At 41.4% G+C, this 14,296-nt stretch overlaps 1 protein-coding gene across 1 annotated transcript in view; it reads right to left on the bottom strand.

Moving 5' to 3' along the window:
- Positions 1–1,723: 1,723 nt before the first annotated feature.
- Tm9sf2 (transmembrane 9 superfamily member 2) overlaps positions 1,724–14,296 on the bottom strand; it is a 62,437-nt gene continuing 49,864 nt past the window's right edge. Inside the window, exons 12-17 of the mRNA XM_006978775.4 lie at positions 13,897–13,954; positions 11,681–11,840; positions 10,909–11,060; positions 9,683–9,794; positions 5,636–5,807; positions 1,724–2,409 (exon numbers count right to left, since the gene is read on the bottom strand). Coding sequence (XP_006978837.1) covers positions 2,342–2,409; positions 5,636–5,807; positions 9,683–9,794; positions 10,909–11,060; positions 11,681–11,840; positions 13,897–13,954 — 722 coding nt within the window. The 3' untranslated portion in view covers positions 1,724–2,341. The remainder of the gene's footprint in view (positions 2,410–5,635; positions 5,808–9,682; positions 9,795–10,908; positions 11,061–11,680; positions 11,841–13,896; positions 13,955–14,296) is intronic.

The following is a 14,296-nucleotide window of genomic DNA, read 5'->3' as shown; positions in this document are numbered from 1 at the left end:
GTTTGTTGAATTATCTGTGTATATGCAATGAGTTCAGGTGTCTCCAGAGGCCAAGGGAAGGTGTTGGCTCCTCTGGAGCTGGGATTATGGGTGCTTGTGTATCTCTTAACATGTGTGCTGGGCACCAAACTTGGATCTTCTACAAGAATAGTGTATGATTTTAACTGCTGAGCCTTTTCTTGTCCTTCAAATTTTCTTGTAACACTTTTATGGGCTAAACATTCCTAATCTGAAAACCTAAAATCCTAATTTGTGTGTGTGTGGTGCTGGGAACCTAAACTGGGACCTCAGTGTCTGTTAGGCAAGCACTCTACCAGTGTGGGTCTGAGGGTTTTTTTTTCTCAAACCAAGCAGAAAATTAGGTATATTTAAAAACTGCAAGGAAAAGCACTGAACACAGAGAAGGGACCAGTGAGCGATGGGCAGTCTAGACCCCCAATTCAGAATTTCAAACTTTTAGAACACTGATAATAGTTTTAGATTTTAGACGTTGAGACTAAGCAGCTTCAACTGGATAAAGGCGATGGATGCAAACATTCTTAAATCTGAAACCTTCCCATGGGAGTGTGTGGAACGTGCCTTGTTTATAAAGAACACCAAAGGCAGACCAAAACAGCCAGTTAATTGTGTTGAATCCTGATTGTTCACTGCAGCAAAATTAAAAGAAACTTTGCTCCACTAAAGCCAACCTGGTGTCTTTGTTGATAAAAATAGACGCTTCCTGTCTGGTCAACCAGCCTATTCTATGGTACCAGTTACAGTGTAAGAGAGCACATAACTGAGAACTTTTAAAACGCTATCACTTCACTGAACTTGAAAAGCAACAGGCTGTTCGGTTATGAGACAGGGTCTCAATCTGTAACCCAGGCTAGCCTCTGCATGCCATGTTCCTGCTGCCTCACTTTCCTGGGCTGGGATCCAAGTGTGTATTGAACACACTTGGTCCAGCTGGTGTGTACAATCTCTTCAGTAAGGCCCGGCAACGTGAGTGACAGCTAGTAATCTCAGTTTAAGTTTAAAGCCAATGTCTGATGTGTTCTCATAAGTAGCCAGCAATGAAGCCCTCAATACAGAAGCCATTTACAGACAGAGAGAGATTCACATCTTTAAAACCACCTCGGTTTTCTGTATAAATAGATTCCAATTTGCCAGATGTATGAGTATTAGTGATTTCCTAATCTAGGACAAGAGTTCTTTGTGAAATCTAAATTGAACCACTGCCATCGTGGGGACGAAGGTTGCTAACTCCTGCTAATGTGCTGAGAACATGGAGCCTAACTCACACCGTGTGCAAGGAGTCTGTAATCCAGGCTGGCTTCCAACTCACCATGCAGCAGGATAGACCAACATTATCCTCATGCCTCCACCTCCAAACCATTACATTACAGAGGTGTGCCACTACATCCTGCTGACTTAAAATAAGTCAAGAATATAAACTATTAATAGTAACAATATAAGGCGTGCATTTAAGTTCTAAATGTGTCATTTATCTGACCAGACAGGCATGACTACAATTTCTATCATCCTTTCAGAGTGGAAACTCAGATTTGACAAAACCCAAAAGACTGAAATTTCACTTCAGTGGAAAGTAAGAAAGCATTATATTAACAGTATTCAACAATTCCAGATAAAATATATATGCAAATCACTCCAAACATCTGTGGTCAACAGATTTATAGTCATAGGATCTCCTTAAACACGCAACAGGGAATAATGCAATGAAGACATTTTTACAATATTTATTAAGATAACAAATTTATAAATTCAAAGACTCAGAGGCACATAGTTTAAAAGGCCAATACCATGGGAATAATGAAGTCAACACAGAAGAGTAAGAAGATATGAACAATTACAACCAATACAAGATTTTTAAAAGCCACATTCCCCCCAATGAACATGTCATAGGAATCATCCTTCAAAATTACCATGATAAAAAGTTATTTCCTTCAAAGAAAAATAATTCTTTCCACCTACCGAGCCTAGAAAATCCTATTTACAAGCAACTGTCCAGTCTTTCATCAATATTATGGCCTCCTCTAATCTGCCATTAGAAGTATTGAAAAGTTTATAGCTATTGTATTTACAAATGCACATAATATTTAAATTTGCTCTTCATTGAGAACAACTGAATATATACTTAATCCAATCACAATACAAATGCTTTAGTGTTGAAATACAACTTGTGGGTACAGGTGTGTGGGGAGAGGTGTACTTAGAAGTATGTTGTTTCTGAAGGATTACTAGGCCAATAAGTCTGAGAAAACTCAAGGTAGTCACAAACCAAGTCTTTGTTGATGAAGATTTAGTTTATTTCTGTTTTAACTGGACACACTGGGCTTCCTCAGTCAACTTTCACCACACTGTATATTTTGGTGACAAACCAAAAGCATGCAAAGAAGCCAATTGTTCCTAGAAAAGAAAAAACAAAATAAATCGCTTTCAAAAGAAGTTCATTAGTTTATACCAAAAACCAGATGTAAAATGACTGGGTCTTTTAAAAAGAACACAATTTTTCAACTTTGATGGGCCAGGAATATAACACAGCTCGATGAGCTTGTTTTTGAAGAATATGAAACCACTTAAATTCCTTACAAAACCATGTAGAATTTCTTATATTGTAAAATTACCTAAATTTTCCATAATATACATTATTTTCCTTTTTTGGGGGTGGGGTGGGGAAGAATAGGGTTTCTGTTGTAGCCCTGGCTGTCCTGAAACTCTCTGTAGACCAGGCTGGCCTCGAACTAAGAGATCTGCCTGCCTCTGCCTCCCAAGTGCTGGGATTAAAGGCGTGCACCACCAATGCCCAGCTGTTTTCCTTTTTATATATATCACTGAATTAAAAAATGAAAATATATCAAGCCATGATTCCCATTTAAGACTATTTTTATAACAAACTGGAACTGCTACCATATTTTTACCAAATTCACAGGATAATAAGATTTTTGTTTGTTTGTTTTGCTTTGTTTTGTTTTCTAAGACAAGGTTTCTCTATTTAACAGTCCTGGCTGTCCTGGAACTTGCTCTGTAGACCAGCCTGTCCTCAAACTCACAGAGATCCATCGCCTCTGCCTACTGAGTGCTGGGATGTTTTCTAAGTATAGTTGCTAGGAATTAACAGCATGCAGTGAGCTGCAGTAAGAGAATCTAGATGTCTCTGCAGTACATGCAAAGTGATATGAGCAGGGTAAGAACAAGGATGCCCCAGCAGGAGACAACAGGCAGCGTGGTTCTGCACAGCACTCGGCTGTGACGCGCACACTGTGTATGGTGAAAGGTAACTGGCACCTCTGAGCCCACTGCTTTTTGTGTTGGTGCAAGAAGGGCTTGGACACGGCCCCTCAGACATTCTTTCAGCATGACCAAAACAAAGCTCAAAGGAGTCTTGTTGGAAGTATGGCCAAAATAAAATCTACTTTCTGTGATATGACATGTGGTATTCTTTCAAATCAAAGTTGTTGAAAAGTGACTTTTATTATGACTGTGCATGTGTGGGTTAGTGTGGAGGTCAGAGGCCAACTTTGGGGCAGTTCTCTCCTTCCACCATTGGTTCTGAGGATCAAACTCAGGCTTGAGTGGCAAGTGCTTCTATCCCTTGAGGCACCTCACCAGCCACAACAGAAGCTCCTTAAACTATGGGCTGTGGCTACCTGACAGCGATTTTCAACCTGTGGGCGTGACCCCTTTGGGGGTTGCCTATCAGATATCCTGCATATTAGATATTTATGTTATGACTCATAACATTAGCAAAATTACAGTTATAAAGTTGCAACAAAGTAATGTTCTGGCTGGGGGTCAGCACAACATGAGAAACTGTATTAAAGGGTCGCAGTGTAAGGAGGGTTGAGAACCACTGCTACATGTAATCATGCAATTAGGAGTATGATCATGTAATGGTAAGAAAAACTTGGTAACAGTGAAAGGTTTCCAAATGTGTAATGAGTGAAAATTAACCCAAGATCCAACGTGAGCCGTGGTAGCAGTGCTCGTCGGTGACGTGTCACACTCCACCGCAGCCTCACACACAGTGTGCGCATAGTACCGCGTGCACATGCACTATGCCATCAGGCCACACACCACCAACGAACGCTGCCTGGACACCCCAGCTACAGCACATTTGTGAACTGCAGCCTCTTTAATGTACGTAACAGTTTTCTCTTCTTAAAAGAATGCTGTTATTTCATCGTGGAAGACAGACTTTCAATGTTTTCTTACTATTATTTCTAGCATATCATATGAGTGTATCTTTGGATTATAGCACATTAGACAAACAAGCACATCTATTTCATTTATATGCAAATTTTCTTTAAAGATTCCATTTTTATTTTTAAATCATGTGTTTGTGTATGAGCATGGATAGGTGCCCTAGGACACAGGGGAGTTGGAGCTACTTTGCAGATAGTTTTAAGCCACCTGTCGTGGGTGCCAGGACCTGAACTCAGGGCCTCTGAAAGAGCAATATATGCTTTTGACCACATAGTGATCTCTCTAGCCCTCGCAAAGTTGTTTAATCTTTAATAAATGGTTAAATTATACACCAAAGAGTTATTCTAAAAGATTGTTCTTTATTATTAATCAGTCGATGTTGATTTGTATTCCTACTATATACAGTTGTAAACTGGGGGGCCACAGAAATGCTCTCCAGGCAGAAAAGCTTCAGAGCCCCGTGTAAACCACACTTGCACTTAGTGAACCTGACTCAGACTGCTCTACAGCAGCATGCATTACACTGTAAGACTCCCACAACGTTGTCAATATTGTAAACCCGTCTAAGAAATAAATGGAAGCATATTACTTTCCTTAGGAACAACTCTGGGAAATGCCCAATAAGTAGGGTACAGACACACACATACAGGGGACCCATATGGCCCCCGTGAGAGGCTTCTGTTTAATGTCCCAACAGGTTTTCATCATTATTTTAAATATAATACACAGAAAGTATTACACTTTCTAAATCTATACACAGTATTTGGAACAGATCTGGGAAGTTATAAACGTTCCCATATCCACCCTTACACTGGGCATATGGTGAGGAGGGGTTAGGTGAAGGTTGTGTGCTGGTGCAGAGCGCTCACTATCACTTTTTGGATCACCAAAAGGCTTGGGAAAAGGTCAGGCTTAATTTCACAGACCTAATGGTGAAAATACAAACGTCACATCACCATCACGGCAAGCCTATGGGCACAATGTCCATTCTGAAAAGGACACCTTTCCTTAGTCTACAGGCAGATATGTCTGTTGTGTAAACAGACTGGCTTTACGTAAAACAGGGTCAGTGTGGAGTTCCTCTGGATGAAGCTTTTGGAGTGCACCCCACACCCTCCGACAGATCCCTTCCTACAAAGCGAAGCCCACAGGTACATGACACTGCTGTTTTAGACATCATGTAGCTGACTAGGGTCTGGGATCGAGATCTGTCTCACAGCGCCAAGATCCACACCCAAGCCCAACCTGTGTGACATATGACCTCACTTCCGTTTTCACATTTTCACTTTCCTGAGCTGCAAACACAAGCTGGCATGCCAAACGACGCTGAACCGGGCTGAGGCTCAATAGGGGTGTAAGGAGCAGAGACATTCATGAAAGAGGAATAAACTGAATAAAAACACGTAAAAAGCCACCATTTATGTCTTACCTGTAAAAAGAAAGAAGATCAAAACCATTATCATAGTATAACCAAAGTACAGGATTGTACTTGCTGTTCCGGTGATCTGAAGTTTCGAAAAGAAGTAGTGTATGGCGTATATTAAGAAATAAACCGCAGTGAAGCCACTGGTGAGGAAGGAACGCCACTGCCAGTGATAATCCTAGGTGGAGAGGGAAGCAGGGAGTGACAATTACTTCCTAACATCAACAACACAGAGCTAATAAAATCACAAAGCCAGAGCGTTCAATGGAAGCCCCAACCTAACTGCTGCCATAGTTGCTGGCCGACTGAACTTTGTGTATTTCCCACCTCATTAAAGATGCTCAGAGGCACACTCTTATTTGTGTATGAGAAAATATCCAACAGTTTATGAATAACAAAGGATCAGATTATATTTGAAAGCTCATGATTCTGAAGGAAAAACAAAGTACAAAATCCCTTTGACAGTTCAAAATTAATATTCATTTTATTCAGCTTTACAGTTCAGTCAACTCTACACAAGAGCAATTTCCTATTAAGGCCTGGTTGAGATTTACTTCCAATTATGACACATAATTCCAACAAGGTAGGTGGTTAGGACAGCTATTCTCGCTTTACATAAAGTGGTTTATAGCACAGCAGAGTATCTTTAGAAAAAGAAAACTTTCCAATCTCTGCTACAATTGGGAATATGTGAAAAAAAAAATACTGTTTTTTAAAAAGCAAACTAAGAGCTGAGTATATCTATAATCCCAAACTCAGGAGGCTGAGACTAGCCTGTCTACATGGTGTATCCAGGCCAGACAAGGCTTTGGTGAGATAATGTCAAAAAAGAAAAAAAGTAAAAACAAAACCACCACAAACAAAATAAGCAAAACAAGATCAGGGGAGAAAAGCACACACAAACAAAACTCTAACAAGATCAGGAGGAAAAGCATACATAAACAAAGCTCTACTACAGTTGATCAAGAATTCATCAATGTTTCCGAGCACTGACACCTCCACACAAAACCAGGCAAGGGCACGGATGTGCACACACTAGGCAAGCGCTCTACGTCACTGAGCTACACTCTGGCCCAGGTGTGTTTACACACCAACAATGGACAAAGGACACAAAAATCCCTAGAAATACCTTTCAAAAGGGATTTCAAACGTTTATATGCCAAAAAGTATAAAACATCATGACATAAATGACAGAAAACCTAAATAAATGAAAAATATATGCTTGTGTTTGTACACTGGACAACTTAACAACTAAGATGCTACTATCTCCAAGATAGTCTGGATGAGTGCAGACCCCACCAACTGTTTAAAGACCCAGGCCAGATAGCACAGTGCTGGCTGCACAAGCATGGAAACCTGAATTCTAGCTCTCAGAGCTCATGTTGATCTTGCCCAAGTGTTGAGCTCCTGGTTCAGTAGAAGATACTGTCCAAGAGTTAGGTTGGGGAGTGGCAGATGGCATGTGACAAGCACCTGCAAATATAAGTTCATACACAAACACCAACACACACAAACTCAAAGATCTTTTACTGTGTCAGAAAGACTGGTCTTCAAATTTCAGATGGAATTACAAAGAATGGCAAAATATACTGATTTTACACACAGCCAGAAGACTCACCTTTCTCTAGCCAAAGCTTACAATGAAAACTATGATAGCACAACAGTATGGCATAGAACACCCTACAGATGATGACAAGAGAATGGAAAATCCAGAAGTGAACTTAAACATCTACGGCCAGCTGATTTTCAGCAAGGTAGCCACAGCCAAGACCATTCAATGAGGACAGAAGAATTTCTTTATCTGGCAAGAAACGTTATCATGACATTAAAATGCAAAAGCAACAGAAGAAAAACATTAGGTAAGTAAACTGGGGGAAAAAAACAAGCCTCTTTGGAAGAATATCAGGAAAGTGAGAAGCACCAAAGAATGGAAGAAATGATCTGAAGAAGGCTTAGTATCTAGGAACTTATAAGACAATTGAAAAATGGGCAGGACTGAACAGACATTTACCAAAGATACAGTATTCCTACTCAAGGAAAGATGTGCAACACCATCAGACACTGAACACAGAAATCCAAAGGAGACAGCTCTGCATACCCACTACACAACTATGCCAAAGAGCCAAGGAGGCACAGACTGGAAGAGCTGATGAAGACTTCGAGGACTAGAATCTGTACACTGCTGGTGGAAACATGAAGTGTGGCCTTCAGGACATGAAGCAAAGAATCATCACATGGCAAAGCATCTAGAAGAGCTAAAACACACTGCAGTACTGTGGGTGGGCGTTCACAGTAGCATATGGACATTGCCAAAAGGGGGAAATACTCACATGCTCGCCAGTGGATAACCGTATACACAGATGTCACACATACAGTGGAATATTATTCAATCACAAAAGGAATAAAGTACTAAATTATGCTAGAGTAGAACCCTTAAAAATTATAATTATTTCCTCTGCTTTTACTTTTTTAGAAATTTATTTATTATTACTGTGTATGTGTGGTGTGCATGGATACCTGGGTGTGCTCAGGCACATGTGTAGTGATCAGGACAACTGTGTAGAGTGGGTTTTCTTTTTGCACCTTTACTGTGTTTCAGGGACTCAAGTCGCCAGGTTCTTTATCTGGTTAAGCCATCTCCCTGACTCCAGAATCTTTTCTGCTTTTTGTTTTTGAGACAGGGTTTCTCTGTGTAGCTCTGGCTGTCCTGGAACTCATTTTGCAGCTAGGCTAGCCTCAAACTCAGAGATCTGCCTGCCTCAGCCTTTGAGTTCTAGGATTACAAACATGCGCCATACCATGTTCTCTTTTAGAGACAGGAAGCAGACTAGTTAGTGGTTGCCAGGGTCAGGGGAAGAAGGAAATGGACAGTCAATGCTTATGGGGTTTCTATGTGTACAAAGAGTGAAAACATTTTAGACTCAGACAAGAGGAGAGAGTTGCACAAACATGCTAAGTGCCAGTCATTTTTTTTAACTTTCAAAACGTGAATTAAACTTAAATGAACAAATAAAAGCAGAACAAAAAACTCAGTTTAACAGATTTTATCTGTATAGAAAGTAATTGAAAGAATGGATCTAATGATCGGCCAGGCTGTGAGCTGCACACAGCCAAGGACAGCTGCAAATGCAGCCCTTCACAAAACAGAAAACTGAGAGGAGCAGAGCATGAGTAACCTAAACACTTGGTTCTTGGCATGAATTTTGTAGATGACACCATGCTTCAATGTCAAAAGGCTGGACGCTCTAGAACCTTACCAACCATTCTATCTCTGATACAATGATGCTAACATTGTGGTGTTGCCATGAACCATAACTCATCACAATGTAATCACTGAAACTTTTCCATGAACTTTGCTACTCCGACTACTTATCTTTTTAGAAAAAAAATGGTTTTTTGAGACACGGTTCCTCTATGTAACAGTTCTGGCTGTCCTGGAACTAGCTTTGTAGACCACGCTGGCCTTGAATTCACAGAGATCCACTTGTCTCTTTCTCCAGAGATTAAAGGCATGTACCACCACCACCCAGCTTAGAAATATTAATTATATGTGTATGTGCCTGTCTGAATTGTGTACCACCTGTGTAAAGGTGCCTAAGGAGGCAGAGTCACAGGGGCTGGTTTTCTGTCACCTGATGTGGGTGCTGGGAACTGAACCCTGGTCCTCTGCAAGAGCAGGTGCTCTTTCCACTGAGCCATCGCTCCAGTCCCCAGTTACTTTTTTTTTTTTAACCAATTTTTAGAACTCAGAAACATCCATAAGAATATTAATTTTTAAGTCAGATAGTCATAAAAGTCAAATGCAGTAAACTATAATATGCTTGGGAAATTAACATTCTAAAATCTCTACTAACAACCTTTAAATAAATACAAGGAAAAAGAATATGATCTTGATTCAATCCTAAAGAGGCCTTCTTTTGATTTGTGAATAGAGGTCAATTTCTTTGATAATAAACATGTATGTAGAGAAATTATCTCAACAACACTCAAGCTGAACTATGCCAAAGTTACAATACTGCCTATAAATTAACATTGAATACTGCTAACACGTACCTCCGCACATAGGTGGAAATAGCAAAGAAGTATAGTTGCTTCAGAACATGTAATAACCAAAATGATAAACACCAGAAACAGGAAGCCAAACATGTAATACATCTGATGTGACCTGTAATCAAACATGTCAGGACACAATGATATAAATATTTTGACACAAAAAAATGACATATTGTTCATTCTATTTTGAACTAGGAAGGTTTTCTTTTTTTTCTCAACAAATCAAACAAGATAATCTTGCACAGGTTTGGTGATGGAGAGGGCTGAGACAGGAAGGATATGGTGGCAATGCCATCAAATTCTAGCCTCCTGTTCAGGTAGACCCTGAAACCACTATTCAGGAAAATGTGGCAAGCCTGTTTACCTACTAGTGAGTCAGAAATGTTTGAGAAAAACATGATGGAAAGACACAAACTAGGGGGAAAAAAACCACATCAGCACACAAGGCTTTAGAATGTGGAAAACTACTATAATAACTGGGAAGGAGAGAAATTCTAAGCACTGACAAAGCTCCCGTTTATTTCAATTTCACGCTCCCTCAGATCTTGGCACAACTGTAATACGTGTCCATACAACTAAAAGTGATCACTCAAACACACTGCAATACAGAGGCTCAAAATTACAGTAATTTTCCATGGCATGGAGGCACATGCCTTTAACCTCACCATTTGGGAGACAGAGGCAGACAATCTCTATGAGTTCAAGCCCAGCCTGGTCTACATAGCAAGTTCCAGGCCAGTCAGAGATCCGTCAAGAAGCCCTACTTCAGAAACAACTTTCCCACAGGAACAAGAACAGTGAGTACAGGATATGAGTAACGTACAGAACTTCCAGGTCATGCTAACCACCAGCCCTTTTCCCAACCTCCAACCTCTTCCCATGAGCACTCAAGCTCTTCTCTCTGCAGCAGTACAATTACTTAGAACATGGTTAGGAAGGACCTGGGCTGAGCTTCTGCCACACAGATCATATTCTGCGGGTACAATCACTCAGCCACCCAAATCTCATTTTCTTCTCTGGAATCCTGAAAGTTATGTAAGAATTAACAAGAGTAAGAAATGTAAGCTTCCAATCAGTGTTAGCTATCATCACTGCTCCACTCTTCCCCATGGAAAGGTAACCTTTTGGTTTGTTATCAGAGCTGTTTACACCTGGGACCCATAGACACCAACAGTCCCTCCACGTACAAGGAAAATGAGGAGGAGAGGACTCTGTCCTCAGCTTACCAAATGCTATTCAGAATGAAGAAAAGCTGTATAAAGATGCAGCCGAAGGGCAAAATCCCCCCCATGATGATACCAGGCAAGGGCTTTGTGTAGAATGACTGTTCAGGAATCTGACGAGGAATTTGATTGGTTCGAACTGGGTGTTCAATGGCCTTCACAGACAAAAAAAAAAAAAAAAAAAAAAAAGGATTCATAATCAAGTAGCTATTAAAATACTCTAAGCACATTTTTTTTTTGCTCCCTTCCATATTAATACTACTTGACATTGGAAGTCTATTTAAGTCATCAAATTGAAATATGTAATTAGAAGCACTGAATCAGACATTGCCAGGTATAGTCTGCCTACTGAACAGGCTAGGCCAAAGCTTTTTCTAGTGTTTCTTTACTGACAACGGCTTTACACAAAGTAAGAAATAAGAAAAGACAATAAAAACAGCATTAATAAGGCAAACTCTGGATTTTCATTTTAATTATACACTTACTGAAGAATACTGGGAAATGGGCAAAAATACACTTATTACACCCCTGCCCCCCAGTTTACTTGTTTAAGAGTGTAAGTGGGAAAACACTGCAAACAAAAACAAAGAAACCTTATGCCTGGTGTGTGGTGCATGCCTGTGTGCTAAGCATTCAGGAGGTGGAAGTGGGAAAAAAAGCTTGCTACAGAGAACTCGCCTTTAAAAACCCAACATTCCTGGGAACTAAATTCTTATATTTTTGGTTGTGAGCCTAGCTTTTAACGGTTAGTTCTAGTTAGCACCTAAGAACTCACATTCTTCTTAAAGCCAAAGTATGCACCAATAAACGTCAAAGGCACAGATATGCAGAACCAAAGGGCCAAGATGGCAACCAGCGTGCCAAAAGGAATGGCCGCTGAAGAGCCTTCCCCCCAGAGGATTAGGTTCATTATGAAGAAGTCAGCAAACACAATCCTGAAAGACAAAAGTCAAAAACAAAATCAACAAGGGACAGTCACCTGCGATTCATGTTACAACACTAGAGAGAGGACAGAGAATAAAAAAGGTGGAATTTCTAAGTCATGGGGCTCACAAAATTTAAAACTTTACTACAAACTGCTAAATGGATTTTTCGGCTGCTCTGACCAATTTAAACTCCAACCAGCAGCTGATGAAGGTTGCCTTTCCTCATATTTTCCTCACAGTTAGCACTGTTATAACTTGCATTTCTATGGACAACTGCAGTGAGCATCTGGCCTCGCTGGCTCTGGCGTCACTTTTGCACGTGCTGGCTCGGCCCCCTGCCCACTCTTCATCTGGGCTCCACGTTTTCTGCAAAGTGCCTGTGCATTACTTCTATACTCCAGTCACTAATTCCTTGCTAAACATCACGCTTCCCCTTGAGCTTTCACTGAATTGAAACATCTAAATGTGTGCAGTTATACTTCCACCCAGGCTTTCTAAGTACATTTCTCAATTAGCAATAATTGTGCCTTGGATAAATAGCACTGCCTATGATACTGCCACTGCTCAAAGCTCCCAAGTATATTTTTTAAAACAAGGCTGTTAATCATAAAATATATTCTTTACACTATCTTTCCACACTGGGGATGGAACCTACATCCTTGTATGTAATACTTATCATATATAAGTATGTAGGTTCAATGCCCAGCACAGAAAAAAAAGGTCCGAGCAATGGCAGTAAGAGCCTGTTCTGCCCACCTCCCCTTAGTTTTTTTGAGACAGGGTTTGTGTAGCTCAGGCTGTCCTGGAGCCAGCTCTGTAGATCAGGCTAGCCTTGAATTTAGGGATCCGCCTGCCTCTGCCTCTCCAGTGTTGAGATTAAATAAAGGTGTGCACCACTGCCTGGCAAGACCCAGTCTTCTAAAACAGTATAAATCCAAGAAGAGCTGCGAGAGACGGCTAGAGAGGGACTAGAGAGAAGATACCGACAGCCCCGAGGACAACCATTTCCAGATTTGAAAGCAGGAATGCCACTATAAATTTCAGTGAGGCAATGGGAGAAAGTACTGATGACATGAGTTTACACTGCACCATGTGCGCAGGGTAAACGAGAACAGGAGTGTAGACTGTCTGCTGGGGTGGAAAAGAAATATGCACCAGCAGGAAGATACTCAGGGGAGCTCTCTCAGGAGCTGGAGAGCTAAGTGTCTTTCTAGGAAAGAGTCATATGCAACAACACAACAAGGGGAGCAATAGGGGGCGTCTGACTGAAAGACCCTGAGGGAGCAGACGGACGGTATTGGTGAGCCGGCCACAAGGTGGTCACAGAAGCAGCCATGACGAAGAGTGAACTTGAGAAGAGCATGCAGACTGGATCAGAACACACATGGCTGAGACGCATGTGGGTCTCATGGAGGTCAGTTACTAAGGGAGTGTGTGCTTCCAGTGCTGGTCTATGAGACACTGCTACCATCACGCTTGTTTCCTGGGGAACAGCCCTTCTGCCAGGCCCTTGTGTGCTCTCACCGCACTGCGTGTCCCCAGAAACGGGAAGACTGGCGCACACCAGGTGAGAACAGAAGCACCTCTCAGAAAGCCGAGGCTGCTTTGATTTGTGGCGTTCGTTAAGTTTTGGGACACGTCACTCTACATAATGGAGTATACCAAACACTGGCAATACATCTGATGAAAACCCCACACCGGCCTGTCTGGGCACCCTGCAGGGAGAAGCCCTCCCTGAGATCAGGTCAAAAGCTTTACTGCAACCTTATATGGCAACATGTCAGGACAACTGCTGCAGACTAAGAGACAGACAGACTTTCTGTCAAGGGAGGTGCTAGCTAGCCTTTTCTCCCTCATACAAAAGAAAGCAACTGTTTGCTGTATCTAAAGATAATTTTCATATATAAGGTATATGGTATCACTCAGCACAGGTATACTAAATATTCATGTTATCAGTTTTCAAAACTTAAATGCTTTCTTAGATACCTGACTTAGAGACATAAGGGACTGAAAAGGCTGGAGGAATAAGAGATGATCATTAAGAATTACTGAAAAACTCACTTACCCAGGACAAAGAAATGATGTCAACAAAACATTTGTTTTCCACTTCTCGCCCCCAAAGGCTAAGGAAGAAAACAAAACATAAGCACAGATTTTCCTTCAGAGCAAACCAGTGCTCACACCCCAGATGTTTGTCAGGCAGAGACCCTCGCACATCTCAGTGCATGGCAAGAGGCTAAGCCACCCAGATCTGCTCTAACAACCCCTATGCCAGCGTCAATGAACTGCCTGGGTGTGGAAAGGCCACAGGGGACTCTTGCCCACCTGTGCTCAGTTCTAGAATCTGTTCCACAACCCTCAAGCCTAACTTGCAACATCTTTAATTCCACAGTAGGTCTGAGTGCCCGGGGCTCTCTAGTACTGTGGTTTCTGGGGCGTGGGTGGGGAGAGGGTTGTGGCATCAG

This window comes from Peromyscus maniculatus, chromosome 9 (genome assembly GCF_049852395.1).
Source record: "Peromyscus maniculatus bairdii isolate BWxNUB_F1_BW_parent chromosome 9, HU_Pman_BW_mat_3.1, whole genome shotgun sequence".
NCBI lineage: Eukaryota > Metazoa > Chordata > Mammalia > Rodentia > Cricetidae > Peromyscus > Peromyscus maniculatus.
This window is presented reverse-complemented; position numbering and strand designations above follow the sequence as displayed.